This window comes from Nicotiana tabacum, chromosome 14, assembly GCF_000715075.1.
Source record: "Nicotiana tabacum cultivar K326 chromosome 14, ASM71507v2, whole genome shotgun sequence".
NCBI classification, from domain to species: Eukaryota; Viridiplantae; Streptophyta; class Magnoliopsida; order Solanales; family Solanaceae; genus Nicotiana; species Nicotiana tabacum.
Window position 1 is genome coordinate 75,956,058 of NC_134093.1, and position 1,944 is coordinate 75,958,001.

The 1,944-nt window shown below is 34.9% G+C and overlaps 1 protein-coding gene across 1 annotated transcript; it reads left to right on the plus strand.

Annotated features, from left to right (window-relative positions):
• The first annotated feature begins 241 nt into the window (after nt 1-241).
• LOC142168991 (uncharacterized) lies at nt 242-1,414 on the plus strand. Its single transcript, XM_075230179.1, has one exon. The coding sequence runs from the start codon at nt 242-244 to the stop codon at nt 1,412-1,414; it is 1,173 nt and encodes a 390-aa protein (XP_075086280.1).
• The last annotated feature ends 530 nt before the right edge of the window (nt 1,415-1,944 follow it).

Consider the following 1,944-nt stretch of genomic DNA (forward strand, 5'->3'; position numbering starts at 1 on the left):
CTCCAAGAACATAAGTCAACGCTCAGGAAGATCTATATTTGAAGTTGCGTTTGGCTTAACATAAGTGTCATGACTAGGTAAGATATTCTTATCATCTTACATTACATAGGATTTTGAAAACTTACTCATGACTTTTAGGCTTTATTTGTAATGTATATGTAATACTTAAATGATTATATATTTGATGATCCGATATTAATATCTGATTTTTAGGGTTTCAAATGTTCCACCCAAGGATTGGATGGATTTACCGAGGTATAGCAAAGAGTATATTGATGGGGTACAATCTTTCTTAGAATTTGCTTACTCTTATGGAGAGCCTCAAGGCGAGGAAATTCAATGCCCGTGTGCAAAGTGTTGCAATATTCGTTGGACTCAAAGAAATATAGTATATGATCATCTAATATGCTATGGATTTGTTCAAGGTTATACAAGATGGATTAATCATGGGGAATGGGAAATCCCTAAGAATGCCGATGGTGACATGAGTGGTGAAATTAACTCGTATGATGAAATTAATGGGTTATTGAATGATCAATTTAGAGATGTTGCACAAGATGAAGGACTTTATGAAGGTCCAAATGAAGATGCCAATAAATTATATAACTTAGTTGATGAGGCAAGCCAAGAACTATATCCTGGTTGTAAAGGATTCTCTAGATTATCATTCACAATCCGTCTATATTTATTGAAGTATCTACATGGATGGAGCAATGCGTCATTCACTTCTCTTTTAGAGTTATTGAAAGAGGCGATGCCCAAGTTGAACATTCCTTTATCCTACAATAATGCCAAGTCTATGGTAAAGGATCTCGATCTTAATTATGAAAAAATCGATGCATATCCCAATGATTGCATGCAATTTAGGAATGAACATAAGGCTGATAAATATTGTCGTGTTTGTGGAGCTTCCAGATATATTAAATATCCTGAAGTAGATAGCGAGGTTGAGCCTTCTAAAAAGGCTCATCGCGTTCCAGCAAAAATTTTGAGACATTTTCCATTAATTCATAGACTCAAAAGATTATTCATGTGCTCAAAGACATCGGATACATTAAGGTGGCATGACATGGAGCTTTCTAAAGATGAAAAGTTAAGGCATCCTGCTGATGACCAAGCATGGAAAGACTTTGATGGCTTTTATCCAGATTTTACAAGAAATTCTCGTAATTTGAGACTTGGCTTGGCAAGTGATGGGTTCAATCCATTTCGAACCATGAGCATATCTCATAGTACATGGCCAGTTATCTTAATGGTGTATAATTTGCCTCCTTGGATGTGCATGAAGCCAGAATATTATATGCTTTCTTTGCTTATACCTGGGTCGTGGTCACCTGAAAATGACATTGACATTTATTTACAACCATTGATAGAAGAGTTAAATGTGTTGTGGGAGTCGGGTGGAAACATATGATGCTTCAAGAAATCAAACTTTTCAAATGCGAGCAGCTCTTTTATGGACAATCAGTGACTTCCCTGCGTATGCTATGTTATCTGGTTGGAGTACAAAAGGGAAGTTGGCTTGCCCTTGTTGTAATTATGGTACTAATTCTCTTTATCCATTTTCTTTGTCGGAGCACACTAATGTTTATTTTTTACTTTCTTTCGATTTATTTTGTAGCGTGCAATCAAAGAGAACAACGAGGAACCATCAAAGTCTGAAATGTTTATTGCAACTCGTACAAAGAAAAGAAAAGAAGTCCATACAGATACTCAAGTTGCAATAGTAAGTCATGATGCAAGTTAAGATCTTGTTATTATATAGACCCTCTCATTAATTGAATGTGTGTCTGTTAAAGTTTCATCTTTTTAATTAAAACCATGTATTTCTAATAAATGCAGTTTTCTATATGTGTCTGGTGCTTATATTTTGTACTAATTGAATGACAAATTAGTGAAATTGCAGTTTCTGTAGGAGATAACTCCATCTTGTATTACTTTTTC

What these genes read in the sequence shown, in the direction of transcription:
- LOC142168991 (XM_075230179.1), top strand. Translation starts at nt 242, where the DNA reads ATGGATTTACCGAGGTATAGCAAAGAGTATATTGATGGGGTACAATCT.